Consider the following 14,971-nt stretch of genomic DNA (forward strand, 5'->3'; position numbering starts at 1 on the left):
GTACATATAGGAGAACTACGAGAGAACTACTAGTCTGTGTAGTGTATTTTCGGTCTATTCTATCAAATCTATTTACTACGTATACGTATTAGTTAAACATCCCCCTCCACCTCCTCGACCGAAGGCACCCTATCGAGGACGACACCGAAATGGCCCGCGACACGACGCACACAGTCACAGATGATCTGGACGTCCGCCTGGGAGACGCCGATCCTACGGGTCCCGCGGATATGCCAATGGGTCTCCTTGCGGAGGTTCTGGCTCATGATGGCCGGCAGGACGACGAGCTGGGTGTCGAGATCGTCCAGCACCTGGCGGTCGGACAGGTACAAACCGTAGGTGATCTCGTGGGAGATCCAGGCGAAATCCTTATGGGCGGCGAAGAGGTCCATGGTGCCCTCCAGGTTACGCGTGTAGATTTTCCCCAGCCAGTCCGCCCCGCGGTCATGGTTCGCCTGGTCGCACTGCCACCCGGGCCGGGTGGAGGTGTAGTCTTTATCCTCGTCACGTTCGACGGCTCCGATGGCGAGGATGGCCTCGAGCGGCTTGCAGACGCCGACGATGGGGACGCATTTGACGAGGGTCTCGCGCAGGCGGCGGACCAGCGCCTGTCGCGAGCCACTGCTTGTGTACTCTGCTTGTTGGATGAGGTGTAGGTATAGCTGTTGGGCGGTTTCTGGGTCGGGACTCGCCACCAGCGTGGCCATCGCCAGGATGTACCACCGGTGAGGGTCGAGGGTGGTTGACTGGAAACGCGTCTCCAGGTCTGTGAAGAGGGCCGTCAGGGCCGAGGAGGAGGAGGAGGAGGTGGTGGTGGTGGGTTGAGGCGATGGAACACTCATTCTGTAGGTCGTTGACGAGAGAAGCCGTGAGGGCTGCGATGGGAATCGGCAGAGGCAAGATGGACGCGATGCCAAGAGGCAGGAGACGGATCGTTTGAACATGAGGTCTGTCTACTTGGTGAAATAGGCGGGGGAACAGATTGCTCTTGCTGGATCCACTGAGTCGTAGTTACGTGTCAGTGTTTCTTTCGAGTTCTCTATCTTTCAAGATACGATCTCATTGATGTCATTCAGAATCAATATAAAAATAAGATTCCACACCACAATAACAGCAGTCTAGGGTGTTTATTCAAGCAATTGACGGTGTGATAGCTATACTATTCGTTTTGTCTAGATCAAAATATGTCTACATAGTAGTTAACCCCCTGGCAGTGTACTTTGGTATAGAAAAAGATTTAACACGCAGAATTCTCCGGCAAATTCAGTCTTCATCGAGCCAAGCTCAGATCACAAGTCACTACTGTCATCCTCAACTGCTTTGTTCATTAATATAACACCTGTTAGAGCTGCAAATAACCTCAAACTTGCCATGATATCATGGCCCCATTTCCGTGCTGAGTAAGCAGAATGGCCAATCGAGGACCAGATAAATGATGACTAGGAGTGCACTCAAGTTCCTGATGCCTTGGGTAGATATAATCCAGATCAATAATGGCGAATGAGGGCCCTTGGAGTGAGTGACCTGGAGAGCCGTACCTAGAACGTGATGCAAGAGTTTGTGGGACATATCAAAATTAATAGCACTGCCTGGTGTGGTTTGAAAATACGAAGAACACGTTGACCACGAATAACAAAGAGAGAGATTGCGCAAAGCTACAGAGTCTATCGCTTCTAGGGGATTCCTACTCCCCAGTACACCATGGAGAGCGCCTACGGACAGTCTCATGTGTTCTCTGCAACCTCTGAACAACCCAGGCGTTCCTACGCCCCCAAAGTCCGCCTGAGCTGCGAGGCCTGCCATCAACGCAAGGTGAAATGCGATAAGCTCGATCCCTGCACCAACTGCACCAAAATCGGCGCGGTCTGCGTGCCCGTGGAGAGGACGCGCCTCCCTCGAGGTCGCACCCAGAGAGCAGGGAACCAGGCGTCGAGGTCGGAGCTGGAACTGAAAGAGCGCGTGTCGAAGCTGGAGAGACTCCTCCGGGACATGTGCGCGTCTCAGACGACAGGTGCGAGTGTCGACGGATCCCAGGGGAGTCTCACGCCTTCTCGAAACGACACCACCCCTCCTGGCACTGGCGGTTCTTCTACCATCTTCTTGGAAGCGAGGAGGGACATTCCAGCGTCCCTGCCGGAGAAGACTCCACGATTGGAGTCGTACATGGGAGGTTCCTTTTGGGCAGAGCTGATCGAGCAGGTGAGTTTGCTCCGTTCTGGCAGAAGAGGCTATTTCCCTGGCCAGAAGATGGTACTAAGGTTGGCACTCATTGTGCGAAAAAACAAAACAGACCGACGAACCGGAAAACCCTGCTAACCATGATTCTCCGCCGCAAGAATATGTCCCTGGCGACGCCCTCTCGTATGAAACAGTCCTTGTTGGGTTGACCGGTCCAAAAAACCAGCCGAGCCCATCCAATCCGGTGGCGGAGTCGCTCCCTGACGCAAAGATCCGGAAGAGATTGGTTCATATTTTCCTATTCCAGGTCGATCCGGTCCTCAAGATCCTCCATCGGCCTTCGCTCTCTGCCTTTTTGCTCCAGGGGAAGCCGTACCTGGACTATGAGCCAGGCCATCCCGCCCCGACAGCGCTTGCCTGTGCTGTGTATTATGCTGCGAGCTGTGTTCTAACTGAAGAACAGTGTCAGTCTCTCTTTGCCATGAGTAAAGAGTCGTTGACTGCTCGGTATCGGAGAGAAGCAGAAACTGCACTGGTTCAGGCAGACTTCATCGTCTCTGACGAGCTGGTTGTCCTCCAAGCATATGTTTTATCTCTGGTAGGATTTCCACTCTCTTCTTCCTACATACCTAAGCTATATGTTCTTGTCTTATTAATTCGAATGTAGGTCGCTGCTAGATTGTTAGACCAGAGCCGACGAGCGTGGACGATGCTCAGCATGGCCCTTCGGATCGCCCAGGCACTCTTGCTCTACTTGCCAGACCCGCCTTTCCCCGTGTCACCGTTTGAGCGCGAGATGCGCCGGCGGGTATGGAATATTATCGGCTATCTCGATGTTCAGTGCTCGCTAGACCGTGCCACTGAGCCGATGATGCGCGCCAGTTGGCTGCAGTCACACCCCCCGGCCAATGTCAACGACAGCGCCTTTCACTTCGGAACGACGGAGATGATTGAGGATTCGCCCAACGGCTTCACGGATATGTCTCTTACCCTGGTGCTTCTCAAGGCACAGTGCGCAGTGCGGCTGCTCAACTTTACCGACTTTCGTGAGCCGGGTGTCAAGGATATGAACGTACGACTGCAGATCGTCGCCGACTTCCATGCGCAGGCTACCAGCCTCTTCCGCCATTGCCAGCCAGAGACGATTTCATTCCACTGGTTCTCGCAACGCGTCCTCGAGTGCATCCACGCGAGCCTGCAACTGATCGCGCTACGGCCTTTACATCGCACCGTCGGCTTCACCCCGCCGACCATCCGCCACGACGGCCTCCTCCGCCTCGCCGTCGAAGTCATCGAGTCCTCGCAGAAGAGCTCGGCATACCTCCAGGGCCGGCCCTGGGCCTGGTGCGAAAATCTCTTCGTCCCTTGGCACGGCCTCGCCGTCGCCATCGCCGAACTCTGCGTCTGCAACGACCCGGCCCTCATGGAGCGTTACTGGCCTATTGTCGACCAGGCCTTCAGCCGCCTCGGTTCCCTCATCGCGGACCGCAGGCAAGGCATGCTCTGGCGGCCCATGTCCAAACTCATGGACCGTGCGCGTACTCGGCGCCAGAAACTGCAACAGTCTCCTCCACTGCCGCCTCCAGATGTCTCCTTTCCGTCCAACCTCCTTACGGGGCATCCTTTAATTCCATCGTTTCAGGATCCCACTTCCCTTGAGCATGTTGTTCCGGAGGTCCCGGCTCTTCCACTTGATAACACTGTCCCATCGGGCTCCGTATCAATGGATTCTATACCTTTGGGCACCGTCCCGAACCCCGCCCATCCCTTCCACAGTACACCATACTGGCTGAATGTCTGGGACCTGATGGACCTGGAAGACCCGACTGACGCGGCGACTGGGCTCTGCGAAAGCGCATGGACCAACTATGAGACTTTCATCGAAGATGTCTTTGATGCGGGCGGCGATCCCGCGCTTCAAGTTTTTCCAAATTAGGGTGACGTGGGCTTATGGTTATTCATGAATGACTGATAGAACTGTATAATCCTGATATGTGTTGTATGATGATCCTCTGTTTCCTCTCCTCTCTTCTTTCTGTCTCTTTTCTTTGGCTACATACCTCTCCTCTTAGATGATACAATGAGATAACGAGAAACTATCTTCGGTTCGAAGCTTGATAGAGCTGCGTTGACTCTGGAATAGGTCTTGGTAGATTGCCAAGGTATATCCTTGTACATGAAGAGAGTATTCAGAAACGAGGTTTCCTCTGGACCAAGCAGAATACTCTGTATAATCGGTATAGATGCTGAGGTGGTGGCAATGTGGTAAGGACGCAGGGCCGAGTTCAGCTCATTCGACAACAACGCTTTGATTCTTGAACAGTCGAAGATCCATTGTTCAAAAAAGCTTCTTATATTTATAGATCGCGACTATTCGCAGATGTATCATCCATTTAGCTCCCTGTCATACCCTTGCATTCTGAAATCCGCCCGTTTCGCCCTCGATGGCTTTCGGACTCTGGAGTGTCTCCAAACACCGACCGAGATGGACGCTGCGGACAACGCAGACAGCGATGCAACAGTATAAAAGCAGGCTGATTCACCCATTTGTTGCTTCATTCGTTTATTAAAAATTTGACTAGTCATCTTGAGGAAACATCTGATCTTCGTTCCGGGACAAGACAAGCTCATACAAGTATACTAGCACTTGTTATGACTTTCGTATCATCGCGATACTACTTCGCGACCTCAGCAACAGTCGCCGTGGTAGCCAGTGTAGGCATCTACTCTCTCCTATCCCAAACTGCACACGCAGAATCCAGCCAGCCCCCAATGGCCTTCAAGGGTAGATTCGGCTTCACCTCGCTGCGGCTGCACAGCGTCACCAGCGTCAACCACAACACCAAGCGGCTACTATTCGAACTGCCGGACTCGGAGGCACGCAGCGGACTGAGCTTGACCTGTGCGTATATCTTAAGCATCACCTAGATAGGAGATGTCCAGCTAACGAGGGAAACAGCGTCCCTTCTCACCGTCTCTCGACCGCAAGGCAGCTTTTTCCCGGTCTTTCGACCGTACACACCCATCAACAAACTGGGTACGTGAGTGACAAAAGTTACCAATAAATGAAGTGAACTACGGGATTTCTAACTTGCGGTAGATGATCCCGGATTCGTGGAGTTGATGGTAAAGAAATACCCGAACGGCAAGGCCAGCTCGCACCTCCACTCGCTCTCCCCCGGCGACAGGATGACCTTCCTAGGCGCCATCAAGGGCTTCCCCTGGACAGCCAACCAGTTCCCACACATCTACCTGCTCGCCGGTGGCGCGGGGATCACCCCGATCTACCAGCTCATCCAGGGCATCCTCTCCAACCCGCACGACCGTACGCGCATGACCCTCGTCTTCGGCGGGAATACAGAGGAAGACCTCCTCCTCCGTGAAGAGCTGGACGGTTTCAAAAAGCGATTCCCGGACCGTTTTGACGTCATCTACACTGTTTCCTCCTCCTCACCTAATCTGCCATCCTCTTCATCACTTAGAACAGGCCGTATCACGAAAGAGCTACTTGAAGAAGTCATGGGCTCTACCCCCGGCGTCGTCGACCAGCATAACACCAAGGTCTTCGTCTGTGGCCCGCCCGCTATGGAGGAAGCCCTGACAAAGTCCAGGGGGTGTATGCGCACTTCGGGCGGGGAGGAGGGCGTTCTGGCGCAATTGGGGTTTTCGAAGAATCAAATCTACAAGTTCTAGATTCCTTGTATTTCTTGGGAAACGGGTTGATACTCTCTACCTGTCGGTAGAATAGTATACGATGTCAGTTTCTACAGTATTAGTTACCTTCTTTCAAATCAGACATGGGGTCTAGGGTCTATCTGATCCATCGGGATACCACGGTGTAGATATGAAGAATAGATAGATTACGTTTAGTGTACAGACCGTATCTCCATGACTTGCTTTCTTCCTCAAGAGTCGGTAATCACAATGTCAAGTACAGCCTGCCTCTACCACCCGGGACGCCATGAATGGTAAATAAAAGAGAAAAAGAAAGAAAACTGAATACCCTATCCTCCTCCTCGTCCCGGCTCCCGGGTTCACCTACTAAGTAATGATTCCATGATTCCAGGGCTTCCCTGGAATTTAAAAGGGAAGAGAAAAGGAAATAAGAACAAGGGGGAAAGAAAAGATGAAAACCGTCGAACCATAAATCAGGGTATTATTCGTACAAGAAGAGTTTTTAGAGAAGAAAGGAGAAAAAAGGAGGTAGGGAGAGAAAAAGAAGAAGAAAAAAAAGCTTATCACTCGTCTCTCCTTTCTAAAACCATGACCAGCTCCGTCAGTTCCTTACGCAGGGACCGGTTCCGATCCCAGATCTCAATTATCTTCGACCGGTGGCCGGCAAAGACGGCCTTCTTCCACAAGAGCCCGCCGTGTTTGGGCGCCTCCCGGTTCGGCAGGTTCCATGCAATGTTGCGCAGCACCAGCGCGGCCTTGTACGCCACCCCGAACGGCTCGCCGCGGTCATTGATGGGTGTGTCCATGTAGAACCACTTGCGGACAATGCGCTCCTGCAGCACCATCCGTTTCGGCACCGGTGGCTCCGCGTCCGGAGCCCGTTCGTCGGGAAGATGCGACGCCACATGGCCCGCGACCATCGCCGTGTCCGCACTAGGGCCAGACGAGCGGAATTTGGGGCAGTTGTCCCAGAGGCAGGTGTGTGTGGCAGACTCGGCCTTGTCCAGGTTGTAATGGCCCGGTGTATCGGTGGCAGCCAGGTTCATGTGTTCGGAGAAGATGTGATTCCGGAGCTCGGTGGGGGTCGCAAAGGCGCGCTGGCAGATCTTGGCCGGCTTGGTGTTGTCCGCCCACTTGCAGTAGTTGTAAGGGAACCCTGAGAAGGTGTACGCGGTCTCCAGAGGGCGGATACCCTTGATGATGAATTTGGTGGCCGCGCCAGGTCCGTTGATGACTTGTGCTTGGGCGTTGGTGAATGTGTTGCTCACATTCTTGATGAACTCCGCAGCGGGCAGAACCCCGCCACCAGGGACTCGCGGATCGGCGAACCGGTTCTGGTAGGCCTGCCATAAGGCAATCTGGGTGATTTCGCAGTCGGCGTCTTCAACAAAACAGCACCGGAGCCAGCGAGAGCTGCGCTCGGGCTCTGCCAGCTCCATCAGATCCTTCAGCAGCTCGGGTGGAACTCGTGGAATTTCCGTCGGCGGCGGTGCCACCTTCTCCTCCTGGATCACGGTTTCTCTCTTGGATGGCCGCCCCTCGTACATCAAGAGAGCAATCATTCGGGGCACAAACACGGTCGGGAGGTTGAATACATCGATAAGGGTCTCGATGTTGTAAGGGAAAAGCGTATACTGGTACCAAAAGTCTAACGCACCGCTCAAAATGTCCTTATCCAAATCCAGAAGCGAATGGAAATATAATTGCCGAAGGGTCTGTTTCGGTATGCGCTCCATGGCTCGATTGCCTTCGGGCTCGTTGAGCTCGGTAGAGAAGTGTGTCAGCGCCCAGAAAGCTCTGACAATATGTGCGCGATCCGTTGACTCGAGGCATTGCAGTAAGGATATCCAGAGCGGGTCTTCGGAATCAGTCTTCATGAATCGGGTGACCTCTTCCGCAATATCAAGCGCATCATTCTTGAGCTCGTTCAACCGGGGTTGGTTTGGGATATTGATCAAGACGACAAGAAAGTCTCTGAGCAATCCATGAGCATATCGCGCGATATAGTACGCGTTCTCCTTCAACAGAACCATATTGCGTAGCACCAAGGTGGCCTCCTTGATGTTTCGAAGACGATGCGTGAACTCGGTTGTTTCGAGGGTATCATCCGCCAATGTGACTGGGATTTCTCGAATTTTGTCTAGAATACCTCGGGTGCCACGCAAAGAGTTGAGCACGTCGATGCGCTCCGTCGGCTCTCGGATATCATACTGAAGCTCCCACTTGACACCCGTGCAGAGTAGAGTTACTTCCATGGCTTTCTCCATGAGCGTTTCTGCGAGCAGAGGGAACCCTTCGAACTTGAATTTATCCCACCGTTGGTTGGATATTTGTACCAGGTGGTAGAGTGCAAAATCAACTTCATCTGGAATTCCGGACTGGAGACCATAGTGGGCTCGTTTATAGATGTGATCGGCTATACAGGACACGAGTAAGTCAGCTGAAACTTCAACAATTGACTGATCCAGCGTTGTTTTCATCACTTACATTTCGGAACCTCCAAATACCTAAGGGGAAAATAGGGATCGTAAAAGTCCGGTTGCTTCGCGGTTTTTGTTCTGTCATATTGTGCAAAAAGGCCAGGTCTGTTTCCTGGGGTTGCAACCTCACGCGTGGACATCGGGACCTTGACTTGCTCCCTCCCATCCCAGTTCTCGATATCCATATGATTGCTGTGGGTATTATGGAGATGTGCGGATGGTGTAGAAGGGGTATGAGGGGCTCCTGGCGGCTGAGGTGACGTCGTAGAATGGATACTCGAGCGTGTTTGTCTGACAGGCGCGGTATCAGGTATGAACGGCTGATTGGCTTTAGGTGCCTGTCGCAGGCCCTCTTCACAGAAACTAGTGTTAGCATCGAATGCCATTGCAGTGAAAAGGAATTACTAACCTCGCAGAGACGAACGGGGAGTGTTTCCGCTCATCTTCGACTCGATATATCGTCGAGTGGCACTAATTATACCAAAGACAACACCGGAAAAGAACCGTGGCTAATCCGCGCTCTCTATCAGCTCCTACGGCTTGCCAGCTACGGTCGCCAACAGCCTGAAGCTAAACTCTCAAACGGTTCTTGTTCTTCGAAGAGATCTGACAGCTCTGCCAAAGCTGATCTGAGAAGCAGGTAACGCAAGATCTTGCGTCTGAAAGACCTCGATTCGCTTCTGCGCTTGGTGAACTGGTTTTTTTTCGTTCCCTTGTTTCTCTCGGCTTTCTATCTCGATGCCGGGAAACAATCGAAGCGTTCGTTTCGCGACCCAACGGAAGGAAGAAATAATATGTAGCTTATCAGCGTGATCCTGGCGGAATGGGTTTCGCAACCAGGGCTCCAGTGGGCGAGACAGCGGCCTGCGAAACGGGAGGGCGTCGAAGAAAACAGGCGTTTCTCCCAGGCCGTCTCTTGTAGAAAATACGGCAGGCTTGTGCGCGTGTAAAAGCGATTCTACGCGCCAAAAAATGAGTGTGGATAAGCCTCAATGCCTTGGTTGGGGCCCTGGGGGGGCTCTGTGAGCGCGAAGTGGTGCTGCGATCCGGTCTGAGATCCCAGTCCGCGCATCAGCAAGCTTGCTTCAGATCGGGAGAGGCAGAGCGCGTCGAGGCCGGAACAGAGATTCTCCGGTCCGACATTTTTTCTTGCTGAGTCATGCAGGCACTGACGACACTCCATAGAGTCTATACAGACTCCGAACACTCCATGATATACGACACGCTTAATATGGGTTTCTTTTTATTTAATGGAGTTACTCATGATTTAAATATTTTCTTGAATAGTATATATACACATCTTCTACGCAGAACCCACATCTACAAGCTGTGTTATCCAACATGGATCATTGGACTCGTTGAACCAAATGCTTTGAAAAGCAAGTAGAGTAAGGATCTTCAGCTATCTATTCTAGGGGAACAGTTCAAATAAAAGCGTACTCAAAGGTTCGATCATTTGCGAGAGAATCAACTCCCTAATTCCTAAGAGTAGGCCCTTTGGACCATTATTCTGTCAGTTGGTCTCGCTCCAGTTTGAGAATCTCAATGCCTCATTTCAACCATCGATATTGCCATTAGAATTATTGACTATTGGGTAGGAGGGGGGGATGAGAACTGACGATAATTCTATGGTCTCTAAACTCAGGCATATTGCTGACAGGGACGGCCCGTTATTCTTATGATTGATCACTCAATACTGGGGAGGGGGGGATAGAAGGTTGATGAACTGGTTAGCGGTGCTCAATTGGTACAGAAAATAGGATATCAGCTATCTTTATTAAAGAGGAGACCAGTAAATCTCTCTATGAGGGTTTCTAATGATATTGTTCCCCTGAAGTAATGTGACCTCCAGGGAGGACCTAGAATGGCTAGCATCGCTCGCCCTTAACCTCCTCTCTCTTTCTCCCCAACCACCAAACACCAGCCAGAAAGAACGCCATGTATTCGCATTCCCAGCGCGCTAGCAATACGCAAGAGCTGGCACGTCTTCTGCTTGCCAAATTTTCGCACACAACGACCCCAATCGAGTATAATAGCCCTCTGAGCTGGACTCATATCGTCGGCTACGGGGACATTGTGGCTATCTTTGAGAAAAACCAGGAGCCGGCGTCAGCATTGCCAAAGATTTTATTACGGATTATCAAGGACCAGAGTATATTGGTAAATTGTCTCTTTTACGCAGGTCTCTTTTCTATACCATATGCAGATGCTAACATCTTCCCTCGGATTGCTGCACAGGAAGAAGTTGATCTAGCTCACTTCGCAAGAGAAGCAGGAAGTCTTATACACTCCACTCCGAATGGTGGTACAAAGGCTCTATTTACTGTGATTGTCAAGTCACCATGTCTAGCAGTGAAATATCCATGTGACGGCACCCATGTATGGACCATAGCAGAGACCTAAGATGCTAAGCCCTCGATACTGACATCTAAAAAAGACGCGCCGTTTCCAGCTCAAATTCTCGTCTGACCGGGATTACTATACCGCTCTGGCCATACTGAGCGAGATTAGCTGTCCCTTTACGGAATCGACAGCAGCGCAGCCGTCGAAGAGACTGTTGACATCGTCCTCCTGGAATTTCAACAGACCTTCTACCGCGCCACCCTTGCGAGAGACGCTATCTGCGGTTGCCCCAGGGGCACCTGCGTTTTCAAATCCAAGTTGCTCCATGGTTCCGTCAATTGGGTTGGCAGCACCCGGCTCACAGAGACCATTATCGCAACATCCAGGTACATCTTTTCTCTAATCTACAGCCTCCATTGAAAGCTAACGAAGCGGATCCTAACAGGATACCAAGTCCCCTCGTCTACAGGCGCTATCTATAATTCCACGGCCTCGGATCGATATTCAATCCGCAATGTATTGCAAGCCACGGACACAGATCAACATCATGAAGCCACCAGATCAGAGACAATCTGTCAACCCCAGAACACATCCACAACCGCATCGAGACCCCTGACTTCAAATGCGTGCCATGACATGCAGGCTCTTAATGACCTCCTTCCTCCAAAAAGAGATCTACCGTTCGTCAAGCCGACTCTCAAGAAGCCGACACCGGCAGCAGAACAGCCCAAACAGACTCACCCCGCCAGACAGAGCTCTATACAGCCAGACACCAGAGCCAATATCCAGAGCAGAGGAATGCAAAGGGGTAAGACTTCAGCAGCTGATCCGGAAGGTAGCGGCAGCCTTCTTGCTCTCCAACCCCCACCACTCACGCCTGTATCAACCGTACCAGAAAACCAGCCGCGGGGGTCACCCTTTATTTCGAGGGGAACGATGAAAACGTCCATTGGACGCGACACAACCACACCCACAACAATAGCGAGACCGACGCCAGCAGATTTCTCATCATACCTCTCTCTCCCGGATGCAGAGCGGGCCGCCTCGGTCGAAAGCTGGATCTGCCAGCAGCTAGAGGACGATGCGTTTATCCAACTCTGTCGGGATGTCGAGGGGGTATGGCAGCGGATTGCCTTTGGGAGGTAGACGAACATTAGTTATTACTCGGGTGGGACTTGATAATCAGAGGGTATGGAAGTATAAAGAAAACAGATAACTATATGCATGAATCATTACACAGTTTCAAATGGTATGCTTAGGAGGGTTGAATTAAGCAGAATTAAAATAAGTTCCAGCCATTACAAATACATAGTGAAGAATTCCAACAGATGAGTGAAGAGAGAGAGACCTGGTACCATTAACCCATGAGAGAGAGATAACACTTGCTTCATTTTTACCCCCCCCCCCCCAAAAAAAATAAACTAGCGACGACGATAGACAAGGCCTGCAAAGACATTCAGATAGCCCTCATGCGTGAGAACAGTAAAGTCAACAACCACCCGGCCAAGGATATGGGGCATCACCGAGGAGATGTGCGGAGATGTCGTGGCATTCAGATCTGACGTGTCCATGGCCATATTGTCGGCGGGCGGTGGGGTGGATGGACCGCCTCCGGCGGCGGCGGTGACGGAGCCTTCAGCTCCGACGGCAAGATCAGCGAGGTGCTGCAGGGAGCGCTGTTCGCTGGGCCCAACGATGGGTGGTGCAGAGGAGCCCGAGGCGTTACCCTTGCTCAGGGCGGGATCCTGAAGTTGACTCTCCTGAGACTTGGAGCGTCGCCAGTCGATGAAGACGCGCAATTTTTCGTCCCACAGCGGAGTGGTGAAGATGCCCTGGAACTCGCCCGGCTCGGCGCTCTTGCTGGCGCGGCGATCGAGGATCTCTTCGACACGCTTGATATACTCCCAGCATTCGGAGGTCAACTCGGGGATAACCGATGCTTCCAGAAGGGTCATCGTGGCCAGTGCAAGGCTATGGAGGTCGAATGGGCTCACCAGGCGTGTGCCGACGGTGGTCTGTTTGTGCATTTCGAGCACGAGCTCCACGGCCGCGTGGAAGACTTCGTATGGGCTGTACACGTAGATGTGGCGCTTGATAAGCAGTCGGATTGTCCAGTACATCTGCGGCTCGAGGTAGTCGAGAGAGAAGGGAGCGCTGGCGTCGTCGGGGACTTCGTGAGGCTTGCGAAAACGCTCGATATCCGCCAGGCGCTCCAGGGATGCCTTCAAGTTGGCCGCAACCATGCGAGCCATACCAGTGTTACTCTGGCAAACATTGGGCTCGGTCAGGGCCATTGTGAGAATTTCAGGAAGAAACGACGAATAAGCTGTTAGGGGAGGCAGGTTAGATAACCAAATAACTTTCTGTTTGGAGGCGTCGGGTGATCCACTTACAGCCCATCTGGACTAAGGTCGTGGATGAGATTTTCTCGTCCTCCAGTCCACCAATTTCAAAGGTGCCGAGAACACTGGGGTCCGCGACGCTGATGGCGTACCAGCGTTCGAGGATGTTCAAGGAAATCCAATTACGCCGCGTCAGGTTGGCATGCCCATCGACATCAGGGTTGGCCGGTCGCTTAGCCCTCAGCTGGTCGAATACCTTCGCCTGAGTGCATGCGAGCTTGTTCGCAGATTGAATCAAGGCCTGCTTGGAAAGACCATTCTTTGCCGTCAAATTCTCCGGTCCACGAGCATCACAGTCGAGAATCATGAGCAGCAGGGCTTGAAGTAGGATGGTATTGAAGGCGTTGGGGCGTCCAATTGCGGGTTGCCGACCGTAGAAGACAGCGATCTCTTGCGCGCTCTCAAACGACTCTATTTTCTCGAAGGTCGTCGCCACACGGCCCATGTTGGTTCGGACGACGGTGTAGAGAGCGTATAGAAAGACCTCTTGGATCTCACGGGTGCATTGATGCAAGATCTCTACCAAGCGTTCCTTTGAATGAGGTAGGATCGGCATGAAAGCATGGATATTCAAGTAGTAACTGCACAATATTAGCCCCTACAATCGACGTATTAATAGAAAAGAAGTCAATGCGTACGCATTCAGTGCCCCGTCATCCACATCCAACGGAGTCATGTCGTCTTCAATAGCTTGTTTAGCCATATCTGCCACGTCCAGAGCGCCTTGAGGAATTTCGCCTTCATTGTCAGGCGACCAGAACAGATTTCCAGGTTTGGGTGCGGTGGCATTTATGGCCGTAGGATTTTCAGGGTCTGTAGGTGCATCTCCAGTATCTGTGATGGTCAGAAAATGTATACCCAGGACTTGTTCAAACAGTGTATGTGTACGGACCATACGCATGCTGGGAAGCCCGAGGGTTGAACTGAGGCTGCGCAAACGAAGTATTCGGAAGTCCTTCAAACACAGAATACGTTCTCTTCCGACCCATGCCAGGGTCCATAGATGGAGAGAACTCGTGATAACCGCGTGGCGACGAGACCTCATTCATCGGCGGGTACTGCATGTCCGGGTGAACCATGGCGGGCTGCATCTGACTTTCCAGCGTGTGCAGTCTCTCTGCGAGCTCCTTGATGTATCTGTTTTTTTTGTGAAGAGAAAACCCCTAGTCAGATCGGTGTGCTATAGTGAAGAGGTGGCCGCTCAGTGCTTACCCTTTGCTTGGACCGCGTTTCATGGGGACGCGACTGAATTGGCAGACCACCCCCAAACGGCGGCAGTTCGAGCATGTCTCGACACCAGACTCTGAGCTAGCATCACAGCGGACCTATCCATGATAAAAAGAGAAGGCCTTGGTCAGTCCCTGTCGTGAGTCGCGTTGAGTAACAGTCGCGTGACAAAAATACCTTCTTGCGCCTGCACTCATCGCATGCCCGTGAGATTTTGGAGCGCTTCCGACGCGCACTTTGGTCTCCGTAACTCAGATCATGGTTCGGATCGACCCCAACCTGTTGGCTGGGTGTGAACTGCAGCATGTGTTGTTGTTGGTGGTCGGCAGACGGGGGGCGACCCATGTCCGGACCGCCAGGATTCGAGGAGCCCAACACCATCGACTGACCGTGGTGTACACCGTTCGCAGAGCCATCGGCAAGGTTGGCGCCCGAGGTTTCCCGCGAAAGCTCTGCAGATAACAGCTCGTCGGCGGTCAGCTGGCGGTTGTAGTACATGGCTCCTTGGCTCATCTGAGCGGCGTTGGGCGACGGGTACGACGGCGCCGGAGGCATGTCGGAATGCTCGCGAGAATTCATGATGACGAAAACGACGCGACACGCAGCGGCGAGAAGGGGTTGCTGGTGGGCTCAGGAGCGAGACACCAGACACGGGGGGATGGGGGG

The 14,971-nt window shown here is 52.5% G+C and overlaps 8 protein-coding genes across 8 annotated transcripts; 5 read left to right on the forward strand and 3 right to left on the reverse strand.

Annotated features, from left to right (window-relative positions):
• Positions 1–32: 32 nt before the first annotated feature.
• Positions 33–1,101, reverse strand: ASPZODRAFT_134108 (hypothetical protein). Its single transcript, XM_022723433.1, has one exon. The coding sequence runs from the start codon at positions 840–842 to the stop codon at positions 93–95; it is 750 nt and encodes a 249-aa protein (XP_022579964.1). The 5' UTR covers positions 843–1,101; the 3' UTR covers positions 33–92.
• Positions 1,102–1,466: 365 nt separating this feature from the next.
• ASPZODRAFT_134109 (hypothetical protein) lies at positions 1,467–4,456 on the forward strand. The gene is made up of 3 exons (XM_022723434.1): positions 1,467–2,199; positions 2,291–2,776; positions 2,846–4,456. The coding sequence occupies exons 1-3, from the start codon at positions 1,702–1,704 to the stop codon at positions 4,112–4,114; spliced, it is 2,253 nt and encodes a 750-aa protein (XP_022579965.1). The 5' UTR covers positions 1,467–1,701; the 3' UTR covers positions 4,115–4,456.
• A 374-nt stretch (positions 4,457–4,830) lies between these two features.
• ASPZODRAFT_69878 (hypothetical protein) lies at positions 4,831–5,871 on the forward strand (the record flags this gene model as incomplete). The annotated part of the gene is made up of 3 exons (XM_022729613.1): positions 4,831–5,080; positions 5,138–5,215; positions 5,279–5,871. The coding sequence occupies 3 exons, from the start codon at positions 4,831–4,833 to the stop codon at positions 5,869–5,871; spliced, it is 921 nt and encodes a 306-aa protein (XP_022579966.1).
• A 226-nt stretch (positions 5,872–6,097) lies between these two features.
• On the reverse strand, positions 6,098–8,956 carry ASPZODRAFT_605382 (hypothetical protein). The gene is made up of 3 exons (XM_022728928.1): positions 8,743–8,956; positions 8,341–8,685; positions 6,098–8,269 (listed from the first exon to the last, which is right to left on the reverse strand). The coding sequence occupies exons 1-3, from the start codon at positions 8,774–8,776 to the stop codon at positions 6,417–6,419; spliced, it is 2,232 nt and encodes a 743-aa protein (XP_022579967.1). The 5' UTR covers positions 8,777–8,956; the 3' UTR covers positions 6,098–6,416.
• Positions 8,957–9,543: 587 nt separating this feature from the next.
• ASPZODRAFT_134112 (hypothetical protein) lies at positions 9,544–9,720 on the forward strand (the record flags this gene model as incomplete). Its single annotated transcript, XM_022723436.1, has 1 exon — positions 9,544–9,720. One exon carries the CDS (start codon positions 9,544–9,546, stop codon positions 9,718–9,720), a length of 177 nt encoding a protein of 58 aa, XP_022579968.1.
• A 551-nt stretch (positions 9,721–10,271) lies between these two features.
• Positions 10,272–11,079, forward strand: ASPZODRAFT_69951 (hypothetical protein; the record flags this gene model as incomplete). The annotated part of the gene is made up of 3 exons (XM_022729627.1): positions 10,272–10,493; positions 10,572–10,712; positions 10,771–11,079. 3 exons carry the CDS (start codon positions 10,272–10,274, stop codon positions 11,077–11,079), a joined length of 672 nt encoding a protein of 223 aa, XP_022579969.1.
• A 73-nt stretch (positions 11,080–11,152) lies between these two features.
• On the forward strand, positions 11,153–11,902 carry ASPZODRAFT_134113 (hypothetical protein). The gene has a single exon (XM_022723437.1). The coding sequence runs from the start codon at positions 11,313–11,315 to the stop codon at positions 11,820–11,822; it is 510 nt and encodes a 169-aa protein (XP_022579970.1). The 5' UTR covers positions 11,153–11,312; the 3' UTR covers positions 11,823–11,902.
• A 164-nt stretch (positions 11,903–12,066) lies between these two features.
• Positions 12,067–14,971, reverse strand: ASPZODRAFT_134114 (hypothetical protein). The gene is made up of 6 exons (XM_022723438.1): positions 14,483–14,971; positions 14,291–14,403; positions 13,971–14,215; positions 13,717–13,912; positions 13,070–13,659; positions 12,067–13,002 (listed from the first exon to the last, which is right to left on the reverse strand). Exons 1-6 carry the CDS (start codon positions 14,858–14,860, stop codon positions 12,098–12,100), a joined length of 2,427 nt encoding a protein of 808 aa, XP_022579971.1. The 5' UTR covers positions 14,861–14,971; the 3' UTR covers positions 12,067–12,097.

Source organism: Penicilliopsis zonata (assembly GCF_001890105.1).
Source record: "Penicilliopsis zonata CBS 506.65 unplaced genomic scaffold ASPZOscaffold_11, whole genome shotgun sequence".
Taxonomy (NCBI): domain Eukaryota; kingdom Fungi; phylum Ascomycota; class Eurotiomycetes; order Eurotiales; family Aspergillaceae; genus Penicilliopsis; species Penicilliopsis zonata.